The sequence below is a fragment of the Arachis ipaensis genome, chromosome B05, assembly GCF_000816755.2.
Source record: "Arachis ipaensis cultivar K30076 chromosome B05, Araip1.1, whole genome shotgun sequence".
NCBI classification, from domain to species: Eukaryota; Viridiplantae; Streptophyta; class Magnoliopsida; order Fabales; family Fabaceae; genus Arachis; species Arachis ipaensis.
In genome coordinates this window covers 76940848-76942189 of record NC_029789.2, presented here as the reverse complement: position 1 = coordinate 76942189, position 1342 = coordinate 76940848, and the positions used below count along the sequence as shown (strand labels likewise).

At 43.2% G+C, this 1342-nt stretch overlaps 1 protein-coding gene across 1 annotated transcript; it reads left to right on the top strand.

The window, feature by feature from the left end:
• LOC107640719 lies at positions 535–1041 on the top strand. Its single transcript, XM_016344220.1, has one exon. The coding sequence runs from the start codon at positions 535–537 to the stop codon at positions 1039–1041; it is 507 nt and encodes a 168-aa protein (XP_016199706.1).

The following is a 1342-nucleotide window of genomic DNA, read 5'->3' as shown; positions in this document are numbered from 1 at the left end:
ATTACTTGGTTGCTCGCACCTTTCCTCCCAATTTTTCTCAACATCAAAAAGATAAGCTTAAAAGCGAATCCAAATACTATGTTTGGGATGACCAATTCTTATGGAGATGTGGTTCCGATCAAGTAATTCGAAGGTGCATACCACAATCTGAGCATCAAGCTATTCGGAAGGTCTTGGATTGTGGGTTTTGGTGGCCTACACTTTTCAAAGATGCATCTCTCTTTTGTAGTTCTTGTCCACAATGTCTTAGGTGTGGAAATATCTCTAAGAAGAATGAAATTCCCCAATAAACAATGATGTTTTGCGAGATTTTTGATGTTTGGGGTATCGACTTCATGGGGCCCTTTTCAAATTCTAATGGTTTCATATATATTCTTTTAGCCGTTGACTATGTTTCCAAGTGGGTGGAGGCTTCCAACCCGAACCGATGATGCTAATGTGGTTCTTTCTTTTGTTCGGAATAACATTATTAGCCGCTTTGGATCACCACGAGCACTCGTGAGTGATCAAGGCTCAGATTTTTGCAACAAAAGAATGGCAGGATTAATGAAGAAGTATGGCATCGTCCATAAAGTGGCCACGGCATACCACCCACAAACAAATGGCCAAGCCGAAGTCTCCAATCGGGAAATCAAGTGCATATTGGAAAAGATTGTAAAGCCTCATAGGAGGGATTGGAGTTCCAAGCTCGGTGATGCGCTTTGGGCCTACCGGACGGCTTACAAGACGCCGATTGGTATGAGCCCATTCCGGTTGGTCTATGGGAAGGCTTTCCATCTTCTGGTGGAGATAGAGCATAAAGCGTACTGGACCGTAAAAGAGTGCAACACAGGATTTTGGGTTGGAGTCGAAAGGAAGTTACAATTGGTAGAGCTTGAGAACCTTCAATTGGAAGCCTATGAGAATTTAAGGCTTTACAAGGAGAAGATGAAAGCGGTTCATGATCGAAATATAAAAAGGAGAGAGTTTAGAGCTGGAGAACTAGTTCTCATCTATAACTCTAGGTTAAGGTTGATGCCCGAAAAGTTGGGATCAAGGTAGGAAGGCCCTTATAGAGTGGAGAAGGCCGAACCATATGGGGTCTACCACCTAAGGCACCCTTCAAGCCCCAACATCTTCAAAGTGAATGGTCTTCGTCCGAAGCTATACCATGGAGAGAAGATGAAAAGCAACAAAGAGGTTGAGGTGTTCCTTCTTGAGGACGCACCTGAAGGCGAGGAGATTTGAGCTCATGATCGTCCAACTTAAGGATGTTAAAGAAAAGTGCTAGGTGGGAGACACCCCACCATGGTATGATCTACCTTTGTGTATAGTTTCTTGCATTTAGCTCTTTTGAATTTTT

Excerpts from the sequence above, each read along its gene's own strand:
- LOC107640719 (XM_016344220.1), top strand. The coding sequence starts at position 535 with ATGGCAGGATTAATGAAGAAGTATGGCATCGTCCATAAAGTGGCCACG.